This window comes from Phaeodactylum tricornutum, chromosome 14 (genome assembly GCF_000150955.2).
Source record: "Phaeodactylum tricornutum CCAP 1055/1 chromosome 14, whole genome shotgun sequence".
NCBI classification, from domain to species: domain Eukaryota; phylum Bacillariophyta; class Bacillariophyceae; order Surirellales; family Neidiaceae; genus Phaeodactylum; species Phaeodactylum tricornutum.
In genome coordinates, this window is record NC_011682.1 from 419,400 (window position 1) to 433,884 (window position 14,485).

At 50.3% G+C, this 14,485-nt stretch overlaps 6 protein-coding genes across 6 annotated transcripts; 3 read left to right on the top strand and 3 right to left on the bottom strand.

Annotated features, from left to right (window-relative positions):
- Nucleotides 1–2,090: 2,090 nt before the first annotated feature.
- Nucleotides 2,091–2,258, top strand: PHATRDRAFT_14163 (predicted protein; the record flags this gene model as incomplete). The annotated part of the gene is made up of 1 exon (XM_002181868.1): nucleotides 2,091–2,258. A coding segment is annotated over one exon (168 nt), but the record flags the coding sequence as incomplete, so codon positions are not given.
- Nucleotides 2,259–2,450: 192 nt separating this feature from the next.
- On the bottom strand, nucleotides 2,451–3,787 carry PHATRDRAFT_28937 (anthranilate phosphoribosyltransferase). The gene has a single exon (XM_002182028.1). It carries the CDS (start codon nucleotides 3,550–3,552, stop codon nucleotides 2,479–2,481), a length of 1,074 nt encoding a protein of 357 aa, XP_002182064.1. The 5' UTR covers nucleotides 3,553–3,787; the 3' UTR covers nucleotides 2,451–2,478.
- Nucleotides 3,788–3,986: 199 nt separating this feature from the next.
- On the bottom strand, nucleotides 3,987–4,640 carry PHATRDRAFT_47655 (predicted protein; the record flags this gene model as incomplete). Its single annotated transcript, XM_002182029.1, has 1 exon — nucleotides 3,987–4,640. One exon carries the CDS (start codon nucleotides 4,638–4,640, stop codon nucleotides 4,083–4,085), a length of 558 nt encoding a protein of 185 aa, XP_002182065.1. The 3' UTR covers nucleotides 3,987–4,082.
- A 1,169-nt stretch (nucleotides 4,641–5,809) lies between these two features.
- PHATRDRAFT_47656 (hypothetical protein) lies at nucleotides 5,810–10,152 on the top strand (the record flags this gene model as incomplete). The annotated part of the gene is given in 8 exon segments (XM_002181869.1): nucleotides 5,810–6,112; nucleotides 6,289–6,400; nucleotides 6,511–6,573; nucleotides 6,671–6,830; nucleotides 6,910–8,260; nucleotides 8,393–8,457; nucleotides 8,598–9,380; nucleotides 9,400–10,152. The coding sequence occupies 8 exon segments, from the start codon at nucleotides 5,899–5,901 to the stop codon at nucleotides 10,150–10,152; spliced, it is 3,501 nt and encodes a 1,166-aa protein (XP_002181905.1). The 5' UTR covers nucleotides 5,810–5,898.
- Nucleotides 10,153–10,222: 70 nt separating this feature from the next.
- On the bottom strand, nucleotides 10,223–11,892 carry PHATRDRAFT_37927 (predicted protein; the record flags this gene model as incomplete). The annotated part of the gene is made up of 3 exons (XM_002182030.1): nucleotides 10,223–10,489; nucleotides 10,598–11,724; nucleotides 11,823–11,892. The coding sequence occupies 3 exons, from the start codon at nucleotides 11,890–11,892 to the stop codon at nucleotides 10,223–10,225; spliced, it is 1,464 nt and encodes a 487-aa protein (XP_002182066.1).
- Nucleotides 11,893–12,427: 535 nt separating this feature from the next.
- PHATRDRAFT_47657 (predicted protein) lies at nucleotides 12,428–14,477 on the top strand (the record flags this gene model as incomplete). Its single annotated transcript, XM_002181870.1, has 2 exons — nucleotides 12,428–13,890; nucleotides 14,012–14,477. The coding sequence occupies exons 1-2, from the start codon at nucleotides 12,605–12,607 to the stop codon at nucleotides 14,475–14,477; spliced, it is 1,752 nt and encodes a 583-aa protein (XP_002181906.1). The 5' UTR covers nucleotides 12,428–12,604.
- Between the last annotated feature and the right edge of the window lie 8 nt (nucleotides 14,478–14,485).

Sequence of the window (14,485 nt, forward strand, 5' to 3'; positions counted from 1 at the left end):
GCCATTTTCAACGGAACGTGATGTGTGACGGGTTCCGGGGGTAAGGTAATCTGCAAGGAATGGCCCGGTTGCGACGTTGGGGGGCACCGAACCCGCACACGCCGGGGACCAGCGTGAACCGTAAACTCGGCTCCGGGACGGACCCCTTGAGGAACTGTGACGCGGTAGACCTGAGCGGGTCCGGTAGCGGTCCGTGAGACTTGGTAAGCGCCGGGACGAGTCGTAGTTGTTGAGGATGAAGGTGTAGTCGTAGAATTGGTGTCACCGTTGTTCCCGGAAGCTCCCGGGTCTGCCGCCGCAGTCGTAGCACCAGAGGACGATTCCAGAGCCGCAGTAGCTGTATTGGAAGCACGATTGGCGGCACCATCCACCTGGCGGCCCCGCAGGACTACGTTGGACGCGGAAGGTGCCGCCAGCGGAGAGGGGGTATGGCGGCTCACTGCCGATCCGGACTGGACCAAGTCCTGTGCCGTACGGGGCGGAAGCGTCGGTCGTGATCCCACTACGGGTGGCATGGAAGCCGACTGCCAGGTCGCCGCAATTTGTTGGCCGGGATATCTCAAACGTGCGCTCGCATTGGAGCCCGATACATTGGTGGGGACGGTATTGCTACTACTGCTATTTGCATTGATGTTGGTGTTGCTGCCGGAGCTCGTACGCGGCCTATTGGCGCCTCCCATGATGCGAAAGAGCGGCATCGATGTTTGAATTTCTTTCTATTTGTGTAAAGTAGTCGCCGGAGGGAACAGCGTGCACTCGGATCGAAGAGACTTCTACAGTGAAAAAAAGAGGTTTGCGCTCGCGGTTGGAAATTACAGCAAAACTCCGCGTAAAGTTATTTTCAAAGCCGGCTTGAGGACTCTTTGCTTCGCTCGTTCGTTCGTAAACTGCCCGACCAGAACACGTTGTTGGATCAACCGAGAGCGTTCACTTTAGTCGTGGGGTCTGGCCGTGTACAGTTTTGGTTCTTACGTGTCGCCGTGAATACGAGTCCAGTCGGATTGTGTCAGCTGTCAAGATCCAACGGTGACTATCTACTACCTGTAGCAGTAAAATCAGGGGGAGTTGACGGAGGATTGGCTTTCTGTGGTTCGAAACTCCTAACTCTTCGGCGCTTCATTCTCAAGTGATTGGTTGCATTTTATCTATTTTTCGACTGTGAGATAAGAAAAGGAGAGAGTTGGATGCCGGAGACCAAATGCCCATTCCCATCCCCGGTCTTTCGGGGAAATACAAATTTGGAATCGTATATCATCACACGACTCCCGAATGGGTCTCACCCGTTGGCCCAGCCCTTTTCTTCTGTCCATCGTCTGGAGGGCTGCATTCCGGAAACTGACTGACTGCTGAGTTATGGAGGGGGAAGGGACATGTCCAACTGTCTTGATTGCCAAAATGTAGTCTGGAATCGGTTGCTCTCTCTAATCCCGCTACACCAATCAAAATAGTAAATACTGTAAGACAACTCAACTCGAAGATACCTTCCACGTGACTAACATATGTCTGCTTTACTACAGTGTTGTAGGTCTACTTGTTTTACATGCTTTAGGAAACTAATTGAAATAACACAAATGGACGCGAGTTAACTATAAATTGTGTTAATCGCTATATGATTTGTTCGCGGGGTTGCATGCTATTTGGGCTGCTCACAGCGAGGTTACCAATTGACATTGAAGGGCCGACTAGCTAGCTAGCTAGCTAGCTAGCAATAGCCAAACGGACAGAACTCATGCTTTGAAGTTTTAGGTAGTTCGATGTCTCTCGCGAGGCTCTTGGGTCAGCAATTTCCATATTCCTCACTAGAGATAGGGTTGAACGAGTTGTCTCTTACGTCCAGAGAATGAGTTGTTCGAGTTCACTTGGACGGACAAATGAACTACAAACGTGCTTTGTGCTGATCTGTCTGACCTGTGTGATTTTACGTTGACGGTACGCGACTACTACTCTTTGAGGCGCATCCGTGGCAGTCAGCGGTCTTCTGCGAACATTGACTGTGATTGCTGAGATCAATCGTTTTCTTGAATTCGGTTTGTGCGTAAATTGTTCTTTTTGCATGCTTATCGGTTCTTGTGTTTGATTGACAAGAAATCATGAGCCAATTTATTCAACGTGTCGCCAACTACATTGCAAATGAAGTCCTCATCAAGGGACTTGCAAATTCGAAAACGTTTCAACGTTTTGCTATTCGAACAGATCATAACCTGCAAAATTTGCACAAGACCGGAACTGAGCACTTCGAAAAGGCCTTTGAAGACATTGCCAAAACGCAAGTGAGAGGCTCGTCGAGTAGCGCACGTGGACCACCACAGGCTCCCCTACGAGGCTTCCCCGGTTTCGTCTCGGCTTTCTTCAAAGAAATTCGCAGAGATTTGACGGGAAAATGACTCGGTTTAAGTCATATATGTTAAGCGAACAAATAGAGAGAATTTTACTCAGGAAAGCTCAATTTTCTTGGCATAATTTCAATCCTACAGAAAACTATGCTACCTTTTCCGCCGTAGCAATTTCTTGACTCACTTTCACCCAAGATTCTAACAGCGAGCTTGCTTTGCCGGATTCGAGAGTTGCACGAGCGAGGTCACATCCGTCTTCGATGGACTTTGCCAAACCGAAAACGTAGCAACCGACCCCAGCGTTCAAGACAATAGAATCTCTCTTTGCGTCGGTATGTCCTCCACCCAACAGTACATCTCGAAACTTTTGAGCGTTCTCTTCAGGCCCACCACCCTTTAGGTCAGCCAGTTCGCATCGCGCAATGCCAATACTCAAGGGATCGAACTCAAATTCCCGTTCTTCGTAGATACGGGGCTCACCCGGAGCCGCAATGTTCTTAATTTCTAGAATGGTCGAGGGTCCCAGGGGGCTAATTTCGTCCAGTCCCAGCCCATGGATAACTACCGCATGATCCACACGCCCAACTTCTTTTAAGGCGCCCGCCATAAGTGACAGGAGCTCAGGGTGAAAGACTCCGATGACAGCGTGCTGTGCGCCAGCCGCGTTTGTCATGGGTCCGAGAATATTGAAACACGTTCTCACACCCAACTTTTTGCGAATTGGTGCCACATACTTCATCGACGGGTGGTTGACCGGGGCAAACATGAAGGCCATACGGACGGCATCGACACATTTTACAACCTGCTCGGGTGTCAGGTCAACTTTGACACCCAGAGCCTCCAGTACGTCTGCTGATCCACACGCTGACGACACGGAACGATTCCCCGCCTTGGCCACAATACAACCACAGGCGGCCGCGAGCACCACTGATGCCGTGCTAATGTTGATTGTATCGGCTCCATCACCTCCTGTACCGACAATGTCCAAAAGTTTCCGATTTCCAAGATCAACTGCGTTGCAGGCTTTGTTCATAGCCCGAACCATACCAGCAATCTCGGAAGGCGTTTCACCCCGGGCACGCAACAAAGTCAAGAGCGACCCGACCTGAACTTCATCGGCTCCTTGTAAAATCTCAGAAAATGCTGCTTCGGTTTCATCTGCTGTCAGTGGACGCGTTCCTTGTATTAAGATTTCGATGTATGGCTTCAGCGACGCCATTTAACCGAAAGGTAACGGCGGTACGTGGTGGTAGAAGGGCCTCTGGTCGATGGCACCGTAAACGCAAGGGAAGGACGATAGCAAGACCAAAAGACGACTGCTGTACACAAACGATACAACATTACATCCGCGACTTGAAGTAGCAAGGTGGTATCCAGCTGGAAAGAATTTTTTCCGTTGGGATCGAAGCGTTGACACACTGGAATTGTTTTGTTCTAGTGAATGCTGACTCCACCATCCATTGGCGTCTGTGAGCAAAGAAGATCAACCAGGATGGTCTCGTAGCGACGATGGACTTTTACGGATGGACTCCCCTTTGGCGAAACGACGTCACAGTCAGACGGCGTACGTCTGGTACAAGCAGACAGACGAACTCGGTTCCCTTTTCGTGGAATAACTTGACGGTTGCAAATTTGTTGACGTGAGCTTCCTTTTTACCGTTAACTTTAGTGCTTTATAGCTCTATCTTGCAAAGAACTAAACACACGCAAGACCGTATTGAAAGTTCCGTCTCACAATCAGTCGTACGCCTAAGTTGAAGTGTCTCTCACTAGAACTATGGCTTCAATCTCGACGGCGATTCCGAGGGGCAAGGCGTTTGTACCAATCGCTGATCGTGCGTGCATCCCTCGCTCTTTCCCAAATACTTCACAAAATAGATCAGAACATCCATTGACTACCTTGTGCTGTTCATGGAAATCATCTGTGGACTGGACGATTCCGAAAAGTTTCACAATCTTCTCAACTCTGTCGAGATCTCCCAATTCGTGTTTCAAAGATGCGATGAGATTCAATCCAACCTGCCGAGCTGCTTGGTAGCCAGCTTGTACATCATAATCTTTTCCAAGAGTTCCCGTATGAAGCGTTCCATCGTCACGAAGCGGCAAATGACCAGAGAGGTACAAGACGTTGTCAACGCGCTGGCACGGCTGATAATTCGCAGCCGCTGTAGGTGCGGGTGGCAATGTCAAGCCCAGTTCACTAATAATATGCTCTGTCTTAACCATATGTCGGTTGACTGGGAAGCTGATGGCACTGGGGGGCGGAGGAGGAACAAACGCTGATAGCGGCAGAGATCCAACTTGCATGGTTTCTGTGTGCGCTCGACGTTGCTGAACGAATCAAACAGATTTACTCCTCGGTGAAGACCCGGATATACCGAATAAATGCTCTTACTAGAGTTGTTAACCAATTTCAAAAGCACATCATCAAAGGTTGATGGAATTGCAATGCTCCTTGCATTTGCTTTTCACTATTTGATATCCAACAAATTGCAGTCTACGCTTGTTTCTGCGAGTTCCTCTTCTACAGTCAACTCTCCAACTACAGGCTTGTTCGAGTTTACATGCAGCGTTTTCTTGTATGAGATATCTGGCGGAGGGACACGACTTTGGGATCCATAGCGATTTTTGCATTCGAGAGAAGCTAAGGTAACAAACCTGAATGAAGTGCAGCTTTACAGAAATTGTGTCATGGATTATGATAACTTCAGACCCGTATTTGTGTTTCACTATAACTGTAAAATCTCTATTTACTGTTAATGTTTAAATTCTACAGGCATGCAATGAGTTCACAAACCGGAAAACAATATTCTCTCTGGTTGATCCGTACATAATTATATAAGTATATGGTATTCTCCTCCTTAGAAATGTTGTATTTTGCAGCTGAGGTGCAAGGCGACAGGAAGACTGCGGCCAAAAAACTCGCTTCATTTGCGTGCATACGCTTAACCGTTGGAATTTATCGTTAAATTCAGATGGAAATATATTGGCTGACACGACAGTGAATTAGAAGTAGAACTTTGTTCTGAAGACTGTTTGGTTCCCTAAAAGTTCCTTCAAGAAAGCGGAGTTTAGCTGATGTGAACGTGAGCAGAATAAAATAATTAACTATGAAGATATGAATATTTCTATATCCCAATTCTTCTCTCTGAGGTTGAGAATCTTACGAATTTCTCTTCAGCTTTCGAAAGAACTCTGGAAATGCAGATGCTCGACGAACTCTGTCAGAGCCAAGGAGACTTCAGAACGATATATTTGATAAATGATACTGTAGGGTGTCAGCGCAAATTGACGCTGTTCTATGTACAAATGTCAAGTGTCTTGTTCTGCACACTGATGTGGTTCACTACATCACGCAAAACAAAGAGGAAGAACTGATTCTTCTTTTCTGAACGGCAGCTGCGCAGTTGACTTTCTCCAATCCCTGCTTCCGTGTAGTGCACTTCCTTTTAAAAATGCTGCCTGCGAAGGTGTCATAAAAGTTGCTGTGCCAAGATCAGTCTTACTTTACATCTAGAATTTCTAGACTTCTTCTTGACATCCACTTTCTCGTGCACTAGCGACCATGGCCGGTAATACTACTGATGGAAAAACCCGAGAGACTTGGCCGTCGCGAACAGCGTTCTACTTTGCAGCTGTTGGGGCTGCAGTGGGATTTGGAAACGTTTGGCGTTTTCCAGCCCTCTCGGTCGAATACGGGGGAGGCGCCTTTTTTATTCCTTACCTTATGGCGTTGTTCCTCATCGGCATTCCTATTTTAATCCTTGAAATAGGCTTCGGTAAGTACATTCACGAACTGTGTGGAAATTGGTACCAGCAGAAACGGCTTTTTGTCGACCGAATGACAGTTAGGCACTAGACGTTCCGTCGAGGTCCTTCCGGTTACTCCTCGAAACGGAAAGCGCCATATCGCCTCTTTTCTAATCACATTTTGCAATTCGAATTCCTTTCATAGGACAATTTTTTCAGTCTGGCGATGTTGGCGTCTTTGGGGGATTTCATCCTCGTCTTCGGGGTGTTGGTGTTGCAAGTGTGGCATGCGGTTTCATGTTGGTTGTTTATTACAGGTACGTGCGGCCCACACACGCACTTTTCAGCGCACTCCGGACGATTCTCACTTTTTTGCCTCATTTTCAAGTATGCTCATTGCGTGGGTTGTCAATGCCTTCTTTGATAGCTTTGGTAATAACGATCCGTGGGGAGCTCCAGACATATCCGGAGAAGAAGCTGTCGAATATTTGTGAGTTTGCAACGACACAAGTGGTCGTCCTGGATAGAGGTCGCGATCATTGCACTTGCTCACAATCACTATTTTGTATGTTATGTCGCATTAACAGTACCAACGTCATCATCGGAGCTGAAACACTTGGCCAAGACGGACGCCCAACACGATTGGTAGGAGCGAATGTTGGATATTCGTTCTTGGTCTGGGTTATCGTCTTTTTTGGTATTGGCTTTGGCGTCCAGTGGACAGGTCGAATTTCATACGTCACAATGGTATGTGAGGATTTCGTATCCCCTCGAAATCCATGGATTTGTAGTTTGACTGATTGACTTGTTCTTGTGTATGGTTTAGGGCCTTCCTGTTATCCTTCTTTTTGTCTTCTTGGGCCGGTCCCTTACTCTCGAAGGCAGCAGCGAAGGAGTCAAGGAGTATATTGGACGCTGGGACGTTAGTGTTCTTACCGAACGAGGTGACGTCTGGTCTACGGCAGTCTCCCAGATTTTTTTCTCTCTTGGTGTTACGTTTGGTATCATGACTGCATTCGGTTCTTACTGCCCACACCATGAGCCCGTTGTTTTAAACTCTTTTGTGATCTCAATCGCAAATTCAATGTTTTCGTTCATATCTGGCTTTGCTGTCTTTGCCGCACTTGGGCATTTGTCATTTCTGTCCGGAACCTCAGTGACCGATCTCCCATTTGCTGGTTTTTCACTTGTTTTTGGAACTTGGCCGGTTGTGCTTGGATCTCTAAGTGGCGGGGAGCATTGGGTACGCCTGCTTTTCTTTAATCTATTCCTTCTCGGCATCGACTCAGCGTTTGGGTTTACCGAGGGAGTTGTTACAGTCCTTCTTGACACTACGTTCCTACAGCATCTTCCAAAGTGGAAGGTTACAGCAGCTGTGTGCTTGGTTGGCTGGCTTTTGTCTCTCATGTATGCCACGGATGCTGGTCTGAATTTTCTTGATGTAATTGATTTCTATATCAACTTTGTCATGCTTTTTGTTGGTTTTGGTGAAACATTCAGTGCAGGATGGGTGTACGGGCACAAGAAAATGATCGATAATTGCGGTGCACCGGCCGTTTTCTCTTACATGATCGCTAACTTTGGCTGCGTCATTGTTGCCTGCGGAATTTGGTTTGGAGTCTCACCAGATGATGGTGGTGTCTGGGGTGGGTTTGTTGGCATGTTCCTTTTCTATTTCATTGGCATCACTGTTACCTGCTTCTTCCTCAAAAAGAAAATGGATGAAAACCCTGGCAAGTGGACTTGGTCAGAAATGCTGTGGGAAGTTTCTTTCCGTAACATCTTTGACTTGAAAGCGCGTATTGAACCCATTGTTCAGTGGATTCCAAGTCTTTGGTGTGTTTTGATTAAACAATTTATTCCGCACATTTTGATTATTTTGTTCATCAATCTGGCCCAGTCAAACAATGCCGATGGCGAGCCTATCTTTGGTCACTACGGCGGCTACGGGGCGAAGCCTTTCCAGATCATGGGAGTACTCACGTGGGTTTTCGCTCTGGTATTGTTCCTTGTTGGCGCGGTCTTTCCTGCACTTTACCAGTCTCTCGATCTCCCCGCTGGCCACCTCGCTCTTGATGAAGCGGAGGCCTTGGAAAAAAAAGAGCACATGGAAGGGTCGTCGGTAGATGAGGTTTCTGGATCTGACCAGGAAAATGATGGCGAAGGTATTGCGGACAGTACCAATAAGGAGTAGCGTGTCGACCAGCACAGTCTTATGTGCTCAACATGGCGTCTTCGTTTACGTGATGAATATATTCTTTTACATTAATAATGGTTTTGGATGTAAACATACAGTCTTATTATTGCAGATGCCGGTGCGAGACTTTTCTCCGCGCAGCTTACTGTTGACGAGAGCAACACGCTTTTCATTTACGTTAGTAGTAGCACAGCGGATCCTTCTACTACTAGCTAGTGGTCTCGTGGACCTACGGCCCTGCTCATCGCTCTCGTACGATTGATTCGTCGTTGTGATGTCATATATGACGGACTTGTCTGTGCGGAAAATTATACCAGACCGCGTGCAGGCGCGCGACCACAACGACAACCACCGTTGCGCCAACTGATGGAATCACCTTGAAGAATCCGCCGTCGCTGCTCTTTCGTCTCCTTCTATTGTTTCCCTCCAACTTTTCTTTGGATCGTTTGGTGCATCAAAAGATGCGAGAAATACCTTCACTACAAGTCTTAAGCTTGCGAGCCGTCGGCTCTCATTCTTGCTCTGTGGAACAGACGTTTTGCCCTGCGCCCGATTCTGCGGAACCGTCGCAGGCATCCAAGCTGCTACGCTCTTTCCACAAACGTCCTGTGGATAACGCCGACGCTGGGAACAAGGGAATTTGTTCTATGAATGAAATCCCCGTCAAACGAACCCCTTGCATTGGACCCGGAAGCTTTCGTCGAGTGAATGCCAACGATGTGGATCTGCACCATCCGATTGTGGGCTGTCGTGACCTATCAACTCGCCTAATTCTGCAGTTTGGCAATCCTGCTCTGGACTGCTTGCAATCCTACGTAGACAGTCTCGTCGAGACGGGTCGAATGGATGATACGCGGCTGGGCCGGCACTTCTTTGACGAGTGGAAGGCCAACGTGATCCTCGGTAGCGGTGGCACCTTACACACGGAAGTGGCGGAAGTCGAACCAACGCCCGCGCCGCTAGCGTCCACCCGGAAGCGTCGTCGGAGCTCGGCTGCGGCCTCTGCCGCCGCTCCAGCCATCGTCCCGATCCGCGAGAAGCACGCCCGTTCCGTCGACAACAATCGAGCTCGGGAGCCTTTCTCTTTACAACTGTACCATGTCGAAAGATACGGTACAGGCAATGGTGGATGCAGGGATGGGACCACATTTGGCCGTTCTGGACCTGACTGGTGTGCACGGTCTAGGAGATGACTTACTACAGCTCTTATTGCCGCAGTGTGTCAACCTACAGCGACTGAGCTTGAAGAACTGCCGTCGAATCACCGTCAAGAGCTTGCGGGTAGTTGCGCAATATCAAGCCAAATTGGAATCACTCGACGTCGGTGGTGCCTTCAACTTGACCACGGACGATGTCATGGAAGTGGTGCCTACCTTGACTTGTTTGGAAGAAATTCATGTGAGCGGTTTGGGATGGGCGAACGGCACGTTGCAGCGATTGGCTGATTCCCGGGCTTGGATATCTTTGAGCCTTAATTTTTCGTTGCACATTTCGCAGGCGGTCTTACGAACATCACTAATAAGGATTGCCGGCTCCTTAAAGTCGCTCGCGTTGGCGTTCTGTGAAGACGTGGTCGACAACACACTATTGGGAATGTTGGGACGAAACTTGCCGGTACTGCAGTATTTGGACGTCCGAGGCAATCCTGGCCTTACAACGATGACCGGGTGGTACGATGGAAGAGCTTCTGCCGATCTTCCGGCACAGGCGTTGCTTGTGTTGGCGCGCTACTCGGGCCTGTCCGAGAGCTCGGTGGATGAAACCAAGCGCGTGCATCTTCTCGCGGCTCGCGCACTGACCGCTATTCTGGATGGCAATGGTATGGGAGCTGGCATTGTGCGATTGCATGATGCTAACAAGAACGGACAATAAACGACCGTAGAAAAGATCAACACTAACGGTTGCTCTATCTCCATGAGAAAAGAAAAACGATTCTCTAATTCTATAATTTCTCTTCGGAAGGACTTTGTACACGTTCTAGAGAGTCTTGGATATGTTGGAAAAATTCGTCTTCGTTGACAGTTTGGCCTTGTCGCAACTGCATAGTTGGTAAGTGTAGTTGTGCCCGAATCCAGCCCAATTGCTCTAAATCTTCCGCGAATGCTTCGGCACGATGACGAAAAGCTGCAATTCGTTCGCTCTGCTGCTGTGCTTGCCAGCGAGCGACGCACTCTTGTACGCTTGGTTCAATTGCCAGGTTCCAGGCAGCCTAAGGGCATGGGAAGGGGCAGGTGTTTCTAATTAGCCTCAAGGACGAATCACGATACAGCATTGACACTAGGATGGCCTCTCCCATTACACACACACAAAAACACACCGTGGCAACTCTCTCCGTAACTTCTCGGGGCGCCGTTCTATCGTACTTGGAATTTCCGGTACCGTAAGGTCGCAATTCTTCGAGCGCCGGAACTTTCCGAGGATTCCGCGCCGCTTTGCCGGCCGTCAGAGCCGCACACAGTATTCCGGCTAGCGTCGGACAATCCGTCCGGGCCAATTCCAAGGTACGTTTCAGTTGCAAAAGTATATGAGCATCCCGTGACGAAAAGGGTGCAAAGACAACGGACCGATCGGGACGTCGGGGGCGTGGCGCCAGACCGGCGGCGACCGCGGCACAGTGGCGAGTCACGTTGGCCAGGCCGTGTTCGCAGTGCCAGTACGTTTGGAGTTCCGCGACGTGCGACGGGTCCGTCTCCCAACGCGCCGCTTGCGGATCCACAAGGTCCGACCGGTCGAACGACAGTGTTCGCTGCCACCCAAAGCGCTGGTGGCGACGGGGCGTGTTGTGGGCCTGTACCTGTTTCCAGAGTAGTTCCGATACGTGCGTGGTGGGGTCACGATCCGCCACGATTAGTACTTCTAAACGTGCGCAATTGGAAAGGACGACGCATTCTTGAATGATGGGATCACTACGCAAGTACTTGATCAAGGCGTTGAGGGTCTTTGGTTTGGGAAGAAAAAAGTCTCGTCCGTCGCCGAGCACAGCGTCCTTCCATCGCCAAACATCCTTGGCAGTTTTCGAAAATAACGAAGGGTCTTTATCGCTAACAGGATATTGCAATGATAGAAGGAATATGAGTGATTCTTTGGGAACCGTCCTGCCGGATGCAGAGAGTGGGGCTGACGATTTTGAAGCAGAGGAGGCAATTCCCAAAGTGTCAGCGGTTCCAACGGAATCCTTGGATCCCAGAGAAGACCCCGCCACCGGAACAAATCCTTGGCAATCGAGACAGTTGAAGACACCAAAGGCTAGCGCAAGGATTGGACGTTTCCATCGTCCCATGTGATTCATGTCATCGAAACGACGCCTGATCCCGGCATCCACCACACCCCACGGCCTAATCTTTGGGAGACATGGTGGTGGCAGGTGGCACCGAAAATGTTGCGGATGCCGATGCGGGATATGGATACGGATACGGAACGACGGGTATATTCTTCGAGGGAATGCTGGTTTTCACAGGTCAACCTTACAGTAAGTAGGGGAGAGGGGTTGGGATTCACAGTCAACTCTACTCTCGAGCTAGTTTGTGGAGAAAGCTACCTACCCACTCCGATAGGAAGGATCCGATGTGGCGTCTGTACGTCGCCGTCGGCACGTGCCGGTGTGGACGGCATGACAAATTCCTCTGTCGTGTAGAGCACGAGATGCTGTGCGCGCGCCACGGAGTCTCTCTCGCGGTGGGCGGCTAATAACCGGTAGGAATCCCAACGACATGGCGACCAAAAGTATGGACTCAGCGTGTTCGCAAACACGAGCCGGCAGGAACGCGGGCAAAGCCAAAACCTCTCCGTTCGAACCAAAACAAAATACAAGCCAATCACAGCCGGTTATGAAATTCAAAAACGACCGTCCGTAAGTATTTCTCGCCTGCGGACTCGCACCTCGTGCACTTCCGGACGGTTGGGTGTTTCTTCTATAGTGCCACCAACAAATACTACGGATTCGGAAGCGCATGTACAGTCGCGGTGTAACGGAGACACCGTTGTGTATTCTCGCGACGCGTACACATACACATTTTTGCACCACCATTGGTCTTGATTTTGATTTTATGTTAGGGGTTGGACAGACGACAACCTTGGACGAAAAACCAAAACAAACCACAACGACACTACTACCCCCTCTCGTTCGTAACGGATCATATCCGTGTGTTTATAACAGACAGACTGCGTTGTTCTCCCTTTGGCTACTCACAGTCAGACCTTTACAGTTAGTCACTGCATCAACCCTTCCTCGCCATTTACCAATACAACTAACGGTAGATTCGTCTCGGTTCCGCATTGTCTCTCTCTCCTCCCGAGACCAACTCCGACCTCTTCCACCACGACAATGCGTATGCCTTATCGTATCACCACAGCATTGGCGTGGGCGTGGACTCTTGCGAGTTTCACGCACGCGCAAATGGGAACGACTGCTCCGGTAGCGGCTCCTTCCGTCCTTCCCGTCGTGACGCCGACTCTGCTTCCGGTTGCGGCACCGACCAAGGCACCAGCCGCCGCAGTAGTACCGACCAAGGCACCCGCCGCCGCAGTAGTACCAACCAAGGCACCCGCAGCAACCGCGACTATAGCTCCGGTGGCAGTAGCGACTACGGCTCCAGTGGCGGTCGCGACTACGGCTCCAGTTGTGGTGGCTTCCGCCGCGCCCTCCGCTGCCGCCGTCAACGTTACTACCGCACCAGTCGCGGTCGCCTCCGCCGCTCCTCTCGCTGCGGTGGCCTCCCAGGCTCCATCCTCGGCGCCAGTCATGGTACCGTCCGCTCTTCCGACGGGTAACACGTCCCCGGCACCGTCCGTAGTGCCAACCGACAGTCCCTCAGCAATGCCGTCTGGAATTCCCACCAAGGCTCCCACCGCAACCAGTGCCCCCACCGCTGTGGCTACCGAAAGTCCCACCATGGGACCCACCGTTGCCGCTACGACTGGAACTCCCCTGCGTGTTGCCTTTCAAGGTATCCAACTCGTTCTGCCTGGTGTCATTACTCTCAATCAAGGAGCGCAGGCAGATTTTGCCACCGTCACGGACCAATTCTACGAGGACTTTTACAAACTCACTGAATCGAGCCGACGTCAACGTGCCTTGCAGACCTTTCAGTCGGCCGGCATTGCCGGGTTGCGCTCCACCACCACCTTTCGTACGCAAATGGTCACGAGTGACAACTCGGGTCCTACCAATACCATAGAATACGATCAATTACTGGAGTACCGCGTTATCGACAGCAACCCCCTCAGCCCACCGGATTTGATCGTCGCTCCGTTTTTGTTATCGGATATCAATCGTAATTATACCGATCGTTTGCGCGAATCCAATTCAGCCTTTTCGACCATTCAGGATGGTGGCTTGGACCCACCGGTTGTACCCGTAAATGGCGATGGCGGCGGTGATGACGGTTTGTCGACCGGAATTATTGCCGGCATTGCCATTGGTGCCGCGGTGGTAGCCGGGATCCTCGGGTACATTTGCTATTCCTGCATGAACCGGGAAAGTAACGACGAGTATGTGCCGTCCTCCTCGCCGACGCCACAAGCCTTTTCCATTGCCAATTCGGAAGAAGTCAGTACTCTGCACGATCCCATTCGCACGGTTGGCTCTGGTGGTGGCTATGGAGATCAAAGGTACGTGTTGGGATGGACGAGTCCAATCTGTGAAGGCCAAATGACTGGCATTTTGCATTCTTTTCGGTTCTGGTTAACTGTTGCTTACATATTCAAATGATTCCGCATCTTTTTACAACAGTGTCGCCACTGTAGACTATGACTATTCCAAGGCGTACGGGGGTGTGGGCGATGCTTCGGTTGTATCTTCGGCAGGAGGCACGCTGGGCGAAAACACCCGATTGACTAAGGATGAAACCACGACGGGAACTTTATCTCGTGCTGCACTGGGTGCCGGCTACGACTCGGAAGCTCAATATGACAGGGACGACAGCGTTCGAGAGGAAATCATCGAAGTAGTCGCGCCGTCGGGCAAGCTCGGGGTGGTGATTGACACGCCTGACGACGGTGCACCGGTCGTCCACGCCGTCAAGGATTCTTCCGTAATCGCGCATCAAATAAAGGTCGGCGACAAGCTTATCGCTGTAGACGACCAAGATGTCACCGCCATGACGGCAATCAAGGTATCCAAACTGATCAGTAAGAAAAGTGCCAACCCGACTCGAAAGCTGACGATTATCCGCTCGTCTCTATATGATGATCACTGAGTCGTCGG